The sequence below is a fragment of the Heteronotia binoei genome, chromosome 3 (assembly GCF_032191835.1).
Source record: "Heteronotia binoei isolate CCM8104 ecotype False Entrance Well chromosome 3, APGP_CSIRO_Hbin_v1, whole genome shotgun sequence".
Lineage (NCBI taxonomy): Eukaryota > Metazoa > Chordata > Lepidosauria > Squamata > Gekkonidae > Heteronotia > Heteronotia binoei.
Genome location: NC_083225.1, coordinates 105,093,788 through 105,111,015, shown reverse-complemented (window position 1 = coordinate 105,111,015; position 17,228 = coordinate 105,093,788). Strand labels below are relative to the sequence as shown.

General features: G+C 45.5%; 2 protein-coding genes across 5 annotated transcripts in view; one reads left to right on the top strand and one right to left on the bottom strand.

The window, feature by feature from the left end:
• Positions 1-2,034: 2,034 nt before the first annotated feature.
• On the bottom strand, positions 2,035-15,514 carry RWDD2B (RWD domain containing 2B). 4 transcript variants are annotated; one of them, XM_060234371.1, is made up of 5 exons: positions 15,413-15,514; positions 5,941-6,156; positions 5,784-5,851; positions 4,683-4,993; positions 2,035-2,636 (listed from the first exon to the last, which is right to left on the bottom strand). In XM_060234371.1, exons 2-5 carry the CDS (start codon positions 6,145-6,147, stop codon positions 2,605-2,607), a joined length of 618 nt encoding a protein of 205 aa, XP_060090354.1. In that variant the 5' UTR covers positions 6,148-6,156; positions 15,413-15,514; the 3' UTR covers positions 2,035-2,604. The 4 variants fall into 4 exon arrangements, with proteins under 4 accessions (XP_060090354.1, XP_060090352.1, XP_060090353.1 ...); XM_060234369.1 differs by having other exon boundaries at positions 4,631-4,993; positions 15,413-15,513; XM_060234370.1 differs by lacking the exon at positions 15,413-15,514 and adding an exon at positions 15,226-15,391.
• USP16 (ubiquitin specific peptidase 16) overlaps positions 15,420-17,228 on the top strand; it is a 44,772-nt gene continuing 42,963 nt past the window's right edge. The window contains exon 1 of the mRNA XM_060234364.1: positions 15,420-15,617. The gene's annotated coding sequence lies outside the window, so the exon portion shown is untranslated. The remainder of the gene's footprint in view (positions 15,618-17,228) is intronic.

Sequence of the window (17,228 nt, the reverse complement as noted above, 5' to 3'; positions counted from 1 at the left end):
GGGGCAGCTTTTTGTCATTATGATAAACCTGTATTTATATACTAAAACATTTTTGTTATAGCTTTAATAAGAAACCGATAAATTTAGGATTAGGTTTTGGGGTAGCAATAACTAGAAAATGCATTAATTAAAATAAGTCTGGGTCCTAAATTTCAGAGCTAGCACAAAGAATGTTTAAGTCCTGAGCTAAGGTCACTGGAATATTGTATCTTATAACGGATTCTCTGGTGTTGGTTACTGTACTGAATGACTGATATTAGTTTATCTACTTCATCTCACTTTACTAATTCTCCAGTCCAGCAGAAAGAGGGGTCTCCTGGCCACCTGGTGGTAAACTTTTCTCCAAAAAATAAAAAGTCTGTTATTTAAGGATCTGTTCACCTGACCAGGAGTCTTATAGGTATCATTGCAGAGTGCTGTCAGATAAGGCAAGACCTGATAAGGTCATCAGAATACAGGTAGGTGTGCAGCCACCAACCCTCCATTGTCCAACCCTGTCTAGAGGTTTTAACACCAGCAACTTGACTCCTGCTTTGTTCAACTGCTTCAGACCAACACGGCTGCCCACTTGGATCCGCCTAGAGGTTTATTAGCAGAACATCCATAAACAACCATGGGGAGGATCTATATCCTTGTTCAAGGCTTCTCTTGAGGTCCCAACTGCATCTGTTATATGACTGCCACAGGGACTTGCAACAGGATGCCAGCTGAGCAGTCCCATGGGAACTCAACCCAGAAACACCACAGGAGTTTGGCCTGGATCAGGACCATGGCATTGGGGGAGGGATACACCTGCCTGCCTACCCATGCCACAGTGCCTATCAGTATTAGCCACCTACAATGCCCTGAAACTGAGCCCTCAAAGGGAACTTGCAGTTGATGAGTCCCCATGGAGATCATATTTTTTTCTGATCCTATACAGTATTAATATTTTATTAAGTGTGCATTTATCAACATATTTATACATCTCAAATAAATATATTTCATTTTTTTTCTTATTACATTCTACAAATCAAACTGAATACTAACAACAAATAAACCCCTTCCTCTTTATCTTATTTCCTTTCTTTACCCGATTTCACCCAATCCCCGTACCACTTTTCCTAATTATTATTCTAATCATAATTATATTTCTTTTGTTTCCAACGCTTCTTTACTTCTTCTGGAGATCATATAGTAGATATAATGTATTCTTGCTAGTGTGTTGCATAAAGAATTGACTTCTAGAATGTGCTTCAGACCTTCCCATAGTGCACTGGATTTCTTCAGACAGATTAATTCAGAAAGGATTCCCTGAACACATTTTTTATTGTTGAAATCATCTACAAGATTAGGATTAGTCACATTTTTGTATGGGTTCCACATGCCAGAATCTGAAAAGTAGTGTAATGGTTGTGAGATCTGACATACAACGATTTCTGGCTATTCTCAAATCATATTGTAAGTCAGTTGTTCTTAAGCCTGGACTCGAGAAGCTCATAGCATTTTAGGTATCAGCTATTTGTCATCCTTTTACGGGGTGGTTTGCCATTGCCTTCCCCAGTCATTTACACACACACACACCCCAGCAAGCTGGGTACTCATTTTACCATCCTCCGAAGTGTGGAAGGCTGAGTCAACTATGAGCCAGCTACCTGAACCCAGCTTCTGCTGGAATCAAACTCAGGTCGTGAACAGAGCTTGGACTACAGTACTGCAGCTTACCACTCTGCATCACGGGGCTCTTCATCCATAGTTAGACATGCCTAAATCCATTTAATTTAGTGGCGGTGGCTTGCACAGGATAAGACTCTTAAGCATTTAGAGTAACTGGGAGTTATTTGGTATCTGAAGAAGTGTGCATACAGACGAAAGCTTATACCTTGAATAAAACTGTCAGTCTTAAAAGTGCTATTGGACTCAAACTTTGTTCTGCTGTTTCAAACCAACATGGCTACCCACTGGGAATTAATGTGAACAAGTCAGTTGGATTACATTATTAGTAAACAGCTGAAGTATAGAATGTTCTTAAAAATTATAACGAGAGAATACAAATCATATAAACTGGATAATTTACTGAATATAGATAATTTCCCTTTTATCAAAAATTACAAAATCAAACTGCAAATCTTCAAACTTGAGACAGATTAAATTAATTATCTGGTGCAGCAGATAAACAGGAAGAAGAGAATGAGACTGGGCATCATAAACCAAATGTGATACAATAATCCTCATCTCAGGAAATAACCTGCAGACTTGTTCCTGAAATTTTCCTGAAATCACTATCCATGCTTCCAATTAAAATGTTTGGTAATAAAGTTCTTAGTAATGTTTTATTGATAAAAATACAGATCAAAAGGAAAGATAAGGAAGTCTGATCAAATCTCATTTATTGTTCCACTGATTTTCCCCAATTGCTTGCCTATTGTCCTTCAACTCCAAAGTACATTTGAAAAATATCAGCACATCTGTTATCAACTAAAAAACGATACAGTTGTCCTAGATCCATGTGGTTTCCTCTGGCACCATGTGCATCAAATATTTTTTCTTCAAAACGTGTAAATTTCCTTTGTTTCTCCATTTCATCTTCAGTCCCCTCTAAGGAAATGTCCTCTCTGTGGCGAATCATAATTCGTTGCCATGATAATCTTCTGATTCTAAATATAATGAGATAATCACAGATTCAAAAACACAATAATCATGGTCCAGATAAATTAAACATTATACCCAAGTGAACCAAAGAAAACATGTGAGTTGAAACTAATGTCAACTGCATCGTTTTCCATGGAACTGTGTATTGCACATGTTAACATATTTACTTGGAAGTAAATCCCAGTAACAGAGCCCCATGGTGCAGAGTGGTAAAGTGGCAGTACTGCAGTCAAACTCTGCTCACAACCTGAGTTCGATCCCAGCGGAAACTGGGTTCAAGTAGCCAGCTCATGGTTGACTCAGCCTTCCATTCTTCTGAGGTCGGTAAAATGAGTACCCAGCTTGCTGGGAAGAAAGCGTAGATGACTGGAGAAGACAATGGCAAACCACCTCATTAAAAAGTCTGTCATGAAAACATCATGATGCAACGTCACCCCAGAGTCAGAAACGACTGGTGCTTGCACAGGGGACTACCTTTTAAATCCCAGTAAATCCAATGGGGCTAACTCCAATAAAGTTATGTTTAAAATTGCTGCCCTATATTGCTGTCCAAGCAAGGCAATGAATGTAGACTAGAATAACTGTGTAGTCTACATTCATTGCCCTGCTTGGACAGCAAGTTTAGTTTATATGGTCCCTATTTGTTTGAGTTTAATTCTGGGCCAGAATTAAACCCAACCAAATAGTGACCATATAAACTAAACTTTTTATTCCAGTTTGATCCTTGCATCTGTTAAATATTGTTTATTATACTTGTTTATATTGTTTATTATACTTATGCTGTTTTGCTGCTCACCCTCTACCTATATGCATGGATCAGTAACAGTATGCACATTTATACCTTGAATAAAACTTTGTTGGTCTTAAAAGTACTACTGGACTCAAACTTTGTTCTGCTGCTTCAGACCAACATGGCTACCCACCTGAATCTATTATATGAGTTAGTATATCTGAACAATTGTTACATTAATAATATTACATATATTTGACTGTAATATATTTGGCATAAACCTACATTCAAAATACAGACAACTTTCCCTTATGCAAATATTTCTGGAAGTAAAGTTTCTTTACCATCCTATCATATAATTTCTAAAACATTTTTATTAAAATAGTCAGAGCTTATACAAATCGGATTTATATGAACCAGAAAAAAACTTCTAGGTAGTTGAAAACAATCTAATTTCTATATGTTATCCTTACTTATATAAGAGATCCCTGGATCACTATCACACTGGTAGTCCTTGATGTCAGTGGTAGAAATGGCTCTAATGGACCAATAGGAAATGGACCTAACATTTGAGGATAACCACTTTCTATAAGTTCCATATTGGGACCAAAAAGAGAAGTACTGGAAGAGGGAGGATGATATTTCTAAGTGATCTGTTTGATAGTTGCTAAAGTCCAGAACTGATATACTATTTGATTATAAATTTTGAACCATAATTATATTAACATAAGACAGCCAACATTCTGCTAAAGGAACTGCTAGTAAGGGTGCCCATGAGTACTTTCATATACAAACTATTAATTTTGTACATTTGTACGCTTTTTTCAGTCATTAGGGAATAAAGCCACTCTTTCCAGCAACAGTGGTAGATTTGGAGCCAAGAGACATGAATTCAAGTCTCTGGTCACCTGTATAGTTTCAGGTAACCTTGAAGTTCAGTTTACTGAGACCTATACAAGTTGACCATGATCCAAAGATAAATGCACAGTAGTCAGTGGCTAGAAAAAAATTAAGTTCCATGAGTATGTGTGCTTTTTCTCTTTCCAAAGCTTACATTGAAGAAATCTTGCCTTCTGATGAGTTTCTTTCTTTCTTTTTATGCGGGGGGGGGGGGGGGGATACATAAATTATGTATTTTTTAGACTACCCTTCTTGAAATTTTCCATAATTTACTATGTATTTGGTGTTATGTTTTTTTCATACATGAAATATTACAGATAACCAACTGCAGAAGAACTTTAAATTAAATATAACATATGAAGAACAAACCTTCCCCAAAACTCCTCACACATGGTCTGTGGGCCCTCTACACAAATAATACCTGGTTTCCCAGGCATGCTGAATCCAGACAGAGTAAGTTCCTTAGCCCAGTCAACTATATTCTTTCTTTTGTGTTTGTTGTAAATATGATGACTGTAAATCCAGAGTCTAGTGAAAATTTCTTCTGATCTTTTAACATCTGATTTCTCCCAAGAAGAAGATGAGAAATCTTTGTTGATATAGGCAGCAGCATGATCTTTAACCCATTCTCTAGCATTTAATATGCAAACTTCACCAGCGCAGTTTTTCTTCAAGTAAGCTAGGAGATCTGTGTTTAGCTGAATCTGCTGTGATCGGCTTAGGAATGAAGATCTGGAAAGTGAAAAAGTACATAATATGAAAAACAAAAATCTTGGACAGATTAGGGAAACTATCTGAAAAGACAATATTAAAAGATTATGTGACAATAGCATTAAGTAGGCGCAACCCTTGAAAATCTTGTGAGGGTAGAGAAGAGAGGAAAGTTTAAGGGGATAGAACTGCATCTATAAACAGTTACCTATAAACAATAGGAACTACAAAAGATTTACATAAAATCTACTCAGTATGTTGAACAGTAGAAGGAAATTAATTAAATTAACAGTGAACGCCATTATTTGGGTTCACTTGTAACAGCTTGTTTTAGCAGCACCCTTAGTCATGCAGATCCTGAACATGCAGAGACTTCCAAATATGTTTACTTTGAGATTACTGACCCCAAGATATTTAAAACATGAAGTCTCACTCCAATTGTTAGGATCTTTATATTACACAATATAATATAAGAGAGCCAGTTTGGTGTAGTGGTTAAGTGAGCGGACTCTTATCTGGGAGAACCGGGTTTGATTCCCCACTCCTCCACTTGCACCTGCTAGCATGGCCTTGGGTCAGCCATAGCTCTGGCAGAGGTTGTCCTTGAAAGGGCAGCTGCTGTGAGAGCCCTCTCCAGCCCCACCCACCTCACAGGGTGTCTGTTGTGTGGGAGGAAGGTAAAGGAGATTGTGAGCCGCTCTGAGACTCTTCAGAGTGGAGGGCGGGATATAAATCCAATATCTTCTTCACAAGGATGACAAATATCAACATATTATTATCCAACATCTCTCCATATCAAAACACATAGTACCTGATAGTAACTTCTGGAAGAATAGCTGGGTACTTAAATGGAAAGGCGCAGGACAAAGAAAATTCTGCCTAGAAAGAGATTTTAAACAGTGGAAATTACTAAAAATCTAGTTTCAGTTTGCTAAATTACTTACTTTAGAACAAGAAAACTGTATTACCTTATTGCCACCAGGAGTCTGTAATTCTAATTTCAGCATAAAATGTATTTTTGAAGATGGCACTTCCAGTGAACATCTTTCAACAAGATCCTTTAGTTCTGCTAAAGCGAGTTGATCTGTGACCTTAAATTCATCTTCATTAGGAAACATACTGGAGAGCAAATCTAACTCAGAAAGTTGTACTTCAGCTTCTTCCAAATTACTCATTTTTGATTCCTGAACAAGGCAGAGGAAAAATAATGTTATTACTTGCAACTGTTAATGCTATATATAGTATACGTGAAGGAAGAAATTTAAACCCTCAATGATTCCAAAATACTCATATTTGTAGTTACTGTAGAGTATTGTACATGGGGCTACCATGAAAACTCTTTCAGAAATTTAGTTCAGAACATAGCAACAAGGTTATTAATGAGGATATATTGTAATGAATACTTATTTGTTCTATGAGCCATACATCAGAAATGGATTTGTTCCCAAGTGCAATTTAAAGTGCTGATTTTGAAGTTTAAAACCCAGGATATCTGAAAGATCACCATCTTCCTTACGCAAAGTGCTTCTGTTAGTCCTTAGTCTTGAAGCACATGGAGAAAGCTTTTTTAATTGCAGTGTACACCTATAGAATGCCCTTCTCAAAGATGATTGCTTGGAAAGTTTACTAATGGCTTAAGATGTCAAACAATTATCCTTTTGTTCCTTTCTGAGTTTTTTTTAAAATTGATTTTTAAATGTTTAGTTCTTCTAATTATTTGATATTGAGTTTATATTCGCTGTTTTACTTTATTATTATTTATTTGACATTACATGGTTAACTATTTTGGAAACATTTTAATATGAAAAATAAAAGAATTCTCACTAAAGGGTACCTGCATTCCAATCCTATGCATATTTATTCAATAATTTAAAACCGTCTACATTCAGTAGGGTAAGCTTGCATGGCTTCGTAGACTTAATTATATATCAAGTCTTATTTCAAAAGCTCTGAGAAGAAACAGCACAGTAACATCAAATATGTATCTTTGGCATCAAAATGAAATAGCTGCAAGCAAAATCTTCACTTTTAAGCAAATAGCCCAAATTAAATTATGCTCTAGACTTGAGAACAAACATAGTACAAAAGAACCTAAATACCTCCCCCACTCCCTGCTATCACTTAGGTCTTCTCTATATGGAGAGTTCATCATCTCAGTAACTGCTGACCAGTCTCAAATGTTCAATTCTTGAGCAAGTTGACTGAATGGGTGGCTAGGCAACTTCCAGTTTTCCTGGAAGAGGCAAATAATTCAGATCCTTTCCAAATCTTATTTTAGGTCTAGTTGTCGGACAAGGCAGTCTCAGTTGTCCTGGAGGAGAACCTGCTCTGGGAGATGGACAGAGGGAGCACAACTCTGTTGATTTTCCTGGCCTGATACCATCAATCAGGATATGCTTCTGGACTCAGCTGTATCTCATATTTCCAGCTGATTCCAGGGTGGTTGAAAAAACCCTGAACCAGTGCCGGAAGCAGTTTCAGAGTGGATGTGTGCTAATAAACTAAAGCTTAATACCAACAGGGTGGAAGTACTACTGGTAAGGAGAAGGTCTGACCAGGGCCAGTCCTTTCACTAGGCAAACTAGGCAATTGCCTAGGGTGCTGTCCTTCTGGGGGAGCCAAACTGGGTGCCCCCTGTGTGACTCAGTGATGCTAAAAGTGCAGGGGGGTGCCAGAAGTTAGCCTTGCCTAGGGAGCCAGACAGTCTAGGGCTGGCCCTGGGTCTGACCACAGTTATAAAGTGGCACCTGTTCTGGATGGGGTTGCAATTCCCTTGTAAGAACACATTCATGTTCTGTGGATGTTCTCCGGTGGTCTGGTCAGTGGGTCGGTCCGACTACTGGGTATAGGCTCCTCCTCCTCATCACAGGGTCGGGTCTTCCAATTGATCCGGAGGGGAAAGTGGCCTATACCTCCCAGAACTCTCCAGTTTCTTCCCAGCCCTGCATGAAGCAGGACGGTTTCTTCCGAGCGCCTTTGGGAAAAGCGCAGAAGATCCGGACGAGCAGGAAAACGAAGGCCGGGAGCGTAGGGGTTGGTCCCCAACAAAACCGGCAGAGGGGCAAGCTGCCAGAGGGCTACTCACGAGCAGGCCCGATCGTCTGAGACGGCAGAGCCCTCTAGAGCTCCGTTTCCTTGCTGACGCGACAGAAACAGAGCAGGAGGAAAGCGGCACAAAGCAGCGTGAGCCCGAAAGCTGCAGCGCGGTAAGTCGCCCCGCAGTGGGAAAGGGCCTGGCATGGTCGGAAGACCGACTAAACCCCTGGGAAGAGGCACAGCGCAGACAGAACTGCCTGGAGCCCAAGCTGCGTTGCAGTGAAACGCATGGCAGCGGGGAGAAACCCTTCACGGGGGCAGTTTAAGGGTCTGAGGGAAGAGTGGAAAGACGCCTTAAGACCCGACAGGGGGTGCAGTGCAGACACGCTGCCCTCCATTTTAAGCTCTTCGTGCCCTTTTTTATTTTCCTTATTGCCTCTACTTTCACTTTTGTTTCCAGTGACGTGGGGAAGCAACGAAATGGCGGCTAGCTCAAAGAGCAATTCCCCCAGTGAGTTCGACCTGCCTCTTCTGTCAGGAACACTGACCCCTCAGCAAGAGGCTCAGAACCCTGATCTTTCAGGGGAGGATGCCAAAGCAAATTTGCTGCAATGGCTTAAACAAGAAATGTTAAAAGAGTTGGGGCAGGACCTCCGTCAACACCTGGACTCCCCTGCTTCCTCATTGAAGCAAAAGAAACAAGAGGGAAGGAAAAGAGGCAGAGATACCAGCCCTAGTGACTCTCTGGAAGGGCGACCTAAGGGCAGGTCTCATTTAGGCCTAGATTCGCCTCTTCTAAGTTCGGCTGAGGAGTCGGAGTGCTCTGATCAACAGTCAGACAGGGAGGAAGGTGAACTTTCAGAAGAGGAGGAGCAGCCTGCTACAGTGCAATCCAGGCTTCCCCCCCTCGAATATTATTCAAAGTTGCTCCCTAAGGTTTTAAGGACCCTTAATTTTGTGGCTACTCCTAAAGAAAATGAGGAACTGGATCCTGACCTTCCTACAGGCTCAGGGGAAATGATGCCAAAACTGAGTAGCGCTCAGACAGGGGTTCCTTTGCCAGCTGCCTTTTTTGCTATGGTTAAGGCAGAGTGGGAACGGCCTGCTAAGCCCAAGGCCACCCAGCAAGTCCTTTCTAAACTCTATTCCCTAATTCCACAGGCCACTAAGAGACTAAAGTTACCAACGGTGGATGACCCTGTAACTAGTCTGATCTCTAATTCGGTCCTGCCCATGGACGCAGATGGTTTACCCAAGGACCCATGTGATAGGAGAATAGAGCAGGCTTTGCGCAAGGAATTTGAGGCGACAGCCTGGGCCATTAAAGCAGCCACAACATCATCGTTTGCCAGAGCAATGTGTACGTGGGCTAATAATTTAGCAGCAGCGGATAGTGGAGCTCCTAAGGAGTTCAAGGACGAGCTTAAAAAGATTGCCTTATCTGCTGCCTTCGTGGCAGATGGCTCATTGGATACCATGCAGCTAGCGGCTAGAGCCATGGCATGTGGTGTGGCGGCTAGATGCAACATCTGGCTTAGAAATTGGGAGGTAGATACTGCAGCCCAGGCCAGGGTGGCAGCAGTACCCTTTAAAGGAGCCTTGTTGTTCGGAGAGGGCTTAGACAGGTATCTCATTGAGAACAGGGATAAAAAGAAGGTCCTACCCTCCAAGGGTAAAGAGGCAAAACAGAGGAAATCCTTTCCTTCCTTTCGAGACCCCAAAAAGTCTTCTAGACCGGGTTCCTTTCGTTCCTTTAGAGGAAAGTGGCAACAGAAGGGGCGTGATTCCAAACCCTACTATTCTGGAAAGTCAGACCAGAATTTTAAAACCCCTTCAAAAAAAGGGGGATCCCAATGACTATGCCTCTCACCAGGCAACAGGGAAAATAGGAGGTCGTCTCTCTCTGTTTGTAGACACCTGGAATCATTCGATTCAAGACAAGTGGGCACTGGAGGTGGTGGCACAGGGCTACGCCATAGAGTTTCTCTCCCCCCCTCCCAACCGCTTTCGCTGGGTCCCACGGAAGCGGGATTTGACTGCTAACAGAGCAATGTTGTCAGCCATTCAGCATTTGCTGGATATAGGGGCGGTAGAGCCAGTCCCAATACCCCAATAGGGGTTGGGAGTTTATTCAGTGATTTTTTTAGTGCCAAAGAAGAACGGGGAGTTCAGGACCATCCTGGATCTGAAATGGCTCAACAAGTTCGTTCTAACGAAGCATTTCAAAATGGAGACCTTACGGTCAGTGTTGCTAGCCATTCAGCCTCAGGATTTCCTGGCTTCCTTGGATCTATCCGAGGCTTATTTACATGTTCCCATTCGGGAATCGCACAGAAAATTTCTGCGTTTCTCCTACGGGGGGAAACACTTTCAGTATCGGGCCCTACCTTTCGGTCTGAAGTCCTCGCCCCGGGTGTTTACAAAGATTTTGGTGACCCTGGTGGCGGAGCTGAGACTGCAGGGCGTGGCCCTGTTTCCTTACCTGGACGACATTCTGGTGAAGGCGGCGTCATACCAACAGTGCCTGGAGGGCATTCAACAGACAGTGACCATGTTACGTTGTCACGGCTTTGTAGTGAACCTGGAAAAGAGCAATCTTCTTCCCTCACAGAGGCTAGTGCACTTGGGGGTGGAGATAGATACAACCGTGGACAGAGTTTTCTTGACTATAGAGAGACGGGAGAAGTTCTGTTCTCTGTTGTTAGGAATGATGGTCTCCTTTCAGGACCTGCTGTTTTGGGCCAGGTTCCACACTTGACCCCTGCAGTTGTTTCTTCGTCCATTCCAAGACATTATAGGGAACAAAATTCCCAAACTGGTGACATTGACGTCAGAGTTGACAACCCAGTTACAGTGGTGGCTGGATCCGGTTCGCTTTCTTCCAGGTCATCCACTTCGCGAACCCCAGAGAGTATGTATGACCACAGATGCCAGTCTATGGGGCTGGGGGGCTCACTCACAGGATCAAATGATTCAGGGGCAATGGGAGCCCCACGAGATGAAGCGCAGTATCAACTTCTTGGAACTCAGAGCGATTCGGCTAGGGTTGCAGGCCGTCCTGACAGGTCGCCATGTCCTAGTAAAAATGGAGAACTCAACAGCCAAAGCGTACTAAATCGACAGGGAGGAACCCGGGTGAAATCTCTTCATGCCGAGGCGAAGGTTCTTTTCGAGTGGGCGGAAACCAATCTCCTGTCGATCAAGGCGGTTCATGTTCCGGGGAAGGACAACCTGTTGGCGGATTGGCTCAGCAGACGTTTTCTGGACCAGACGGAGTGGATGTTGCACAGAGACACCTTCAGTCCGATAGTGGACAGGTACGGTCCAGAGGCGGTGGACTTGTTTGCCACGGCAGAGAATTGTCAGGTGGACAGGTTCTTCGCCAAAAACAGGGACACAAAAGCAAAAGGAACCGATGCGCTCAGTGGCGAGTGGCCGGCGGGTCTACTGTATGCCTTCCCGCCCATTCCTCTATTGCCCAGGGTGATTCAGAGGGTGGTGGAGTTAAGGGCAGAGATGGTGCTGGTGGCTCCTTTCTGGCCAAGACGGGCGTGGTTCCAGGAACTTCTGAGGTTGTCGGTTCAGCCCCCTTGGCTGCTACCGAGGAGGGTCGACTTTCTGACTCAGGGCAACATGTCACATCCTCAGCCGGACCTGTTACAGTTGACAGTTTGGAGGTTGAGCGGTTGCTGCTCGAAGGGCTAGGTTATGACAAGAGGGTGGTGGACACTATGTTGGCGTTACGTAAATTATCCACTAACAGAGTGTATAACACCACTTGGAAGGTTTTTTCTTCATGGTCGGCTCAACAGGGGTGGGACCCGATGAAGGTGAACATTCAAGGTGTTCTTTGTTTCCTACAGGAGGGGGCGGACAAAGGGCTTTCCACTAGCACACTACGGCATCAGGTAGCTGCCATCTCTGCTATCCAAGGGGTGCGGGGGAGTAAGGCCTTGTCAATGCATCCGCATATTAGACACTTTTTGAGGGGTACTGCACTTCTCAAACCACCACAGGTGCACCGGTTCCCTTCGTGGAAGCTGAATGTAGTGCTGAATGCCCTGTGTAAGCGTCCCTTCGAACCCATGGCTTCATGTGGGATTAAAGAGCTGACTTTAAAAGCACTCTTTCTAGTGGGCATCACCACGGCACGTAGAGTGTCTGAATTGCGGGCCCTTTCGGTTGACAAGGAACTCTGACAAGGCCAGACCCTTCTTTCATCCCTAAAGTTAATTCTGTTTTTCATAGGTCTCAGGAATTGGTACTTCCGAATTTTTGTCCCAATCCTAAGTCTCCCAAGGAAAGGGAGTTGCACTGTCTAGACCAGGGGTCCTCAAACTTTTTAAATAGGGGGCCAGTTCACTGTCCCTCAAACTGTTGGAGGGCCGGACTGCCGTTACTGTACAAGGCCGCAGGCCGTCAGTTCTCCGTCTTCTGCATCTCTCTCCTTTCCCCACACCACACACCCCGGCCTAGGAACTCACCTCACCTCGGTATCACCTCACACTCTGTCTCCGCCGCCTCAGCCCAGTGTCGGAAGTGTGCGTTGCTAACACGAGTTTAGGTCGAACGTCACTTCCGGTCTGATTTTGCCATAACCCTGCGGGCCGCATAAACGTCCTCAGCGGGCCACATCTGGCCCGCGGGCCGTAGTTAAGAGGGCGCTTAGTTTTTATATTGAGCGCACAAAAGACTGGAGAAAGTCTGACTCCTTGTTTGTTTCGTTCAGTAAAAGGTCGCAGGGACGTCAGGTTTCCACTTCCTCTCTTAGCAGATGGCTTCGGGAGTGTATTGTTCTGGCTTACAAGGCCCAAGGTCAAACCCCTCCGGATGGGATCATGGCTCATTCTCTGAGGGGTGCTGCAACATCAGCTGTGTATAGGTCCTTTCCGTCCTTGGAAGCTGTGTGTAAGGCAACAACTTGGAGGTCGGTGCATACCTTTACCAAGCACTATAGGGTAGATAAGTGGGCTTCGGCGGAGGCGGCCTTTGGGAGGTGTGTGCTGCAGCATGCACTCTAAACAGGGAAGCCGGTCCCGCCCGGGGATGTTCAGCTTTGTTACGTCCCAGTAGTCGGACCGACCCACTGACCAGACCACCGGAGAACGGAAGATTTGTATCACTTACCATGAAGCTTCCTTCTCGGTGGACTGGCAGTGGGTCGGTCCGGCCCACCCTTTGGTGGTTGAATGGCTTCCTGGGTTTTGGAGATGGATTCTGGAGCTGGTTCCCTCTCTTGGAATAAGTTATATTACTGTGGTTAGTAATGCTTTGGTTCAATTATCCATTCTGTATGGTGTATTGAAACATAATAAAATTGTTCTCCTCGTTTACTCATTTTCTGTATGTGAATGGGGAGGTTTTGGAAGTTATTTTTCGTAGGGGGATGCGACTTGGATACAACTGGAGAGTTCTGGGAGGTATAGGCCACTCCCCCCCTCCGGATCAATTGGAAGACCCGACCCTGTGATGAGGAGGAGGAGCCTATACCCAGTAGTCGGACTGACCCACTGCCAGTCCACCGAGAAGGAAGCTTCACGGTAAGTGATACAAATCTTCCGTTATTAGACCTAGGACTCCTGCTAGATAAGCAGGTGGCAGCTCTGGTCAGGAGTGCCTTTTACCAGCCCAACTGCAACCTTTCCTGGGTAGAAATGATCTGGCTATTGTGATTCCATCTAGATTAGATTACTGTGCTGTACATACAGCTGCTCTTGAGAAGTGTTCACTATAGTTACTTTTGGAGCCCTGTATCAGGTGCCACTGCCTTCTGAGATTAGGTGGGTGGCAATCCAGGAGAGGGCCTCCCTGGTCATGACACCAAAATCCTGAAACTCTTTCCCCAGGGAGAATACTCAGTCCTCTTCCATTGCCATCACTTGCTAGCGGATGAAGACTTTTTGTTTTGCTTGGTGCTCCCCAGTGATTCCTCTTTCCTGCCCAATGTTTAAATTGTTTTTATGTCTTTAGATGTGTTTTAGTTCTGGCTTGAATTGCTTTAATGACTAGAGTTCTTCTTTTGGGTTGGTTTTAATTGCTTCAAAATGTAATTCTATTACCTAAGTTTTAATTTGTTAGCTGCCTTGGTGGGCTTTGTGAGAACAGAAAGGCAGAATATACATTGTGTAAATTAGATTTTTAAAATTCTAACACAAACTGTGTAGCAATGACACACACAATCACAGATCTAGAAATTAAAAATCACAGCAAAGTAAATGGGACTCCATGTAAATCACTACAGAGGGACAATCAACTACGTGAATAATTCTGCAGGAACCAAAAGGTATTTGGATAGTTTTGGCCCATTAACAGAGTTAAGTATACCTAATGAGAGCCAGTTTGGTGTAGCGGTTAAGTGTGCAGACTCTTATCTGGGAGAACAGGGTTTGATTCCCCCACTCCTTCACTTATAGCTGCTGGAATGGCCTTGGTTAAGCCATAGCTCTCACAGAGTTGTCCTTAAAAAGGCAGCTTCTGTGAGAGCTCTCTCAGCCCCACCTATTTCACAGGGTGTCTTTTGTGGGGGAAGAAGATAAAGGAGATTGTAAGCCACTCTGATTCAGAGAGAAGGGTGGAATATAAATCCACGGTCTTCTTCTAAACCAATATTTAAAAATAGAGATTAGGTATACCAACTAGAAGAAGAATAATTGCAGATTTATACCCCGCCCTTCTCCTTAAATCAGAGCGGTTTACAATCTCCTATATCTTCTCCCCCCACAACAGACACCCTGTGAAGTGGGTGGGACTGATAGGGCTCTCACAGCAGCTGCACTTTCGAGGACAACCTCTGCCAGAGCTACGGCTAACCCAAGACCATTTCAGCAGCTGCAAGTGGAGGAGTGGGGAATCAAACCCGGTTCTCCCAGAGAAGAGTCTGCATACTTAACCACTACACCAAACTGGCTCTCCCTTACACAGAAAGAATAACACAATCCGACTAAGAGTTACCCAGTCAAAGGTAGTTGAAAGCTGTACTATTGAGTTTACTTCTGATTACACTAACTTAGTACAAATTTCTGTATGTTTACTCAGGAGTAAACCGTAAATTAAGCGATCCTAACTCCAAAGCAAGCGTGTAGTGACGCACAGCCTTAGAATCTCTTCCTAATATACACCTCTAAATACCTCACAGGAGCCCTATAGCCTGATTTTGGTGCACCACTACGTGCAACAAAGCCTAGTCCCGACTTCCAAGTAAACAAATTAAAGCTCACATCCATCTCACATCAGACAATCAACTAACTAGGTAAGAAACCAGAAAAAACTTGATGACGACTTAAAAGCCCGACAGACGATGTACATGCTCAGTTCACATTACGCTTTTCCCTCCGATGAGCTCCTTTTCCCAGTAATCACTATGCCGGAAGTTGTCTGAAGAGTGGAGTAGCCGCTCTATAATACCTGGTATCTATGTTCCTGGGCCGCCAGTCGCGTCACACTGTACTTCGGAGCTGTTCGGTAACTATAAATCTCCACTCCAGATGTGGAGATGCGTAGCACAAGATTTCAGTTCAGGACCTCGTTTTCCAGGTAACGTGACTCCTTAGACTTTAGTTACACGCCGCTGAAGGTTGCCGCTTTCCTAGTCGCTTGACTCGTTTCGGAGGTTCGTAGTTCTCCCTTGAAAAGAGCGTGACTTTTTCATTGGTTTCGCTTGGTGTCAGTAAGGGAAGAGGAGGCGGGCTGAGAAGAAGCTGAAATGGCCAATCAAAGGGTTAAGGAGCAGTTTCCTCCTGGACCGAGGCCTCCAGCGACGAGGGGGCATAGCCCCCTGACTTCTGGAAGAGCCCCCTGACTCTGGGGCCCCAAGCGGCCCCTGGGCCTCTGCCATGGCTCCAGGACAGTGGAGAGGTCACTTCTGTGGCGGGGGGGGGGGGGGCGGATATAAGCAGTCCTAGTCTCCGGCCTGAGTTAAAGGGCCCGTCGATCAGCTGAGCTGCGGGCCCTTTAACTGGTGTGGGGGCTGGGGGCTGTTTCTGCTGCCGGCCTACGCATTATTTTACTGGTAGGGAAGAGAGGACCACAGTCCTTCCTTCCCTGCCACTAAAACAGTGCGTGGGCCGGCAGCATTCGCAGTGAGCAGGGGGAGGAGGGGCAGCGAGCAGGGGGAGCATCATGGTGGGGCAAGCGAGCAGAGCGCAGCAGTGGGTGAGGGTGAATGGATTGCGGCAGTGGGCAGTGCATGGCTAGGGCCTATTCACCCTAGAGCCACTCCTGGCAGCAGAAGCAGTCCCCAGCCCCCCCCCCCCTACTTGAAGGGCCTGTGGATCAACTGTTTCGTGGGCCCTTAACTCGCGCGGGGGCCTGCTTCTGCATGTTATTTTACTGGTGGCGAAAAGAGGGGGGTGATAAGCTTGCCACAGCCCTCCCTTCCCTGCCACTAAAACAGCACACAGGTTGGCAGCAGTCACAGCAAGCGGGAGGAGGAGGGACACTGAGTGGGGGGGAGTGCCACGGCGGCAGGCAAGCAGAGCGCGGAGGGGGTAGGCACGAGAGCAAATGGAGCGCCGTGGCAGTGGGTGGGGGCAAGCAGAGCACAGTGGGCAGGGGGCACTGTGGGGGGCACCTGCCTAGGGCCTATTTGCCCTAGAGCTGCTTCTGGCGGCAGAAGCAGCCCCCAGCCGCCCGCTACTTAAAGGGCCCCTGGATCAGCCGTTTCGTGGGCCCTTAACTTGCATGGGGGCCTGTTTCTGCTGCTGGCCCGTGCATTATTTTTCTGGTGGGGAAGAGAGGGCAGTGGTGAGCTTGCCACAGCCCTCCCTTCCCTGCCACTAAAACAGCGCATGGGCCGGCAGCAGTTGTGGCGAGCGGAGGGAGGAGGGGCAGTGAACGGGAGGAGCGACGGGAGAACAGAGCACCGTAGGGGGGCGGTGGGGGGGGTCGAGTGGAGCGCTGCAGCAGCGGGTGCGGGCGATTGGAGTGCCGCAGCTGGGGGGTGCCGATGGGGGGTTGCCTGCCTAGGTCCTATTCGCCCTAGAGCCGCTCCGGGCAGCAGAAGCAGCCCCCAGCCCCCTGCTACTTAAAGGGCCCCTGGATCAACTGTTTCGTGAGCCCTTAACTTGCATGGGGGCCTGCTTCTGCTGCTGGCATGTGCATTATTTTTTCTGGTGGGGAAGAGAGGGCAGTGGTGAGCTTGCCACAGCCATCCCTGCCACTAAAACAGCACATTGGCCGGCAGCAGTTGTGGCGAGCGGAGGGAGGAGGGACAGTGAACGGG

Bases quoted from the DNA above. Each gene is read 5' to 3' on its own strand.
- RWDD2B (XM_060234368.1), bottom strand. The intron at 5,852-5,940 runs GTAATACAGTTT...ATCTCTTTCTAG, and splicing joins AGACTCCTGGTGGCAATAAG to GCAGAATTTTCTTTGTCCTG. The intron at 4,994-5,783 runs GTACTATGTGTT...TTCACTTTCCAG, and splicing joins CTTCCAGAAGTTACTATCAG to ATCTTCATTCCTAAGCCGAT.